Source organism: Sinocyclocheilus grahami, unplaced genomic scaffold (assembly GCF_001515645.1).
Source record: "Sinocyclocheilus grahami isolate Dianchi unplaced genomic scaffold, SAMN03320097.WGS_v1.1 scaffold300.1, whole genome shotgun sequence".
Lineage (NCBI taxonomy): Eukaryota > Metazoa > Chordata > Actinopteri > Cypriniformes > Cyprinidae > Sinocyclocheilus > Sinocyclocheilus grahami.
Genome location: NW_015505479.1, coordinates 1,022,395 through 1,023,205, shown reverse-complemented (window position 1 = coordinate 1,023,205; position 811 = coordinate 1,022,395). Strand labels below are relative to the sequence as shown.

The 811-nt window shown below is 33.2% G+C and overlaps 1 protein-coding gene across 1 annotated transcript in view; it reads right to left on the bottom strand.

Annotated features, from left to right (window-relative positions):
• Positions 1-811, bottom strand: part of LOC107601143 (structural maintenance of chromosomes flexible hinge domain-containing protein 1-like) — a 34,259-nt gene that overhangs the window by 9,892 nt on the left and 23,556 nt on the right. Inside the window, 1 exon segment of the mRNA XM_016293198.1 lies at positions 426-641. Within this exon segment, the coding sequence (XP_016148684.1) occupies positions 426-641 (216 nt within the window).

Sequence of the window (811 nt, the reverse complement as noted above, 5' to 3'; positions counted from 1 at the left end):
TGTATTTTTGACTATTGCTACAAATATACCCCAGCGACTTAAGACGCTAAGGTTTTGTGCTCCAGGGTCACAATTAAGTCACTTAGCATATAGTAAGAGTTTAAAGGAATAGTCACCCAAAAATTAAAATGTGTTTACTTTACTCACCCTCAGGCCTTAATGGATATACTTATATATTTAATTTATATAGAACTGTGCACTAATAATAATTGTGTTATAATTATAATACTGCTTGACACATTGGATTTGATTACGACATGGACATTATCATTTTCTTACCTTATTTAGTATAGATTTAATTATGGTTACATTACAATATGCACTGATTTTGATTGGTTACAGCAATAATAATACTGTTTTTCACTGAACTCTGAGACAGTCAATAGTAATGCAAGTAATATTGGGTTGTGTGTCTGCTGACTAACCGTTGCAGAATCTGAGAGGCAGGATATATGGAGCGATGGCAACACTTTTCTGATGAATCTCAGCACTGAACTGAAGGATGTACTCGGCTCCATCCACACCGGGACTGTTCTCCAAAAGTGCCAAATCCTACAGGACACAAACAATAACAGCCATTTAACATTTAAAGTTCTTCGTTTTAATTGGAGTGCATGTATGCAGTTTAGGTGAATCAATACAGAGGCCATGCATAAAAAAAAAAGGGATTTTACATATTTATATTTATGCATTTGGAAGACTGTTTTATCCCCATGCATTTTTTTTCCTCATGCATCTTCATGCATCTAACAATCATTAAATAGAATTTTTTATTTTTTTTTGTACCTGTCCATTTTGTCTTTTTTTTTTT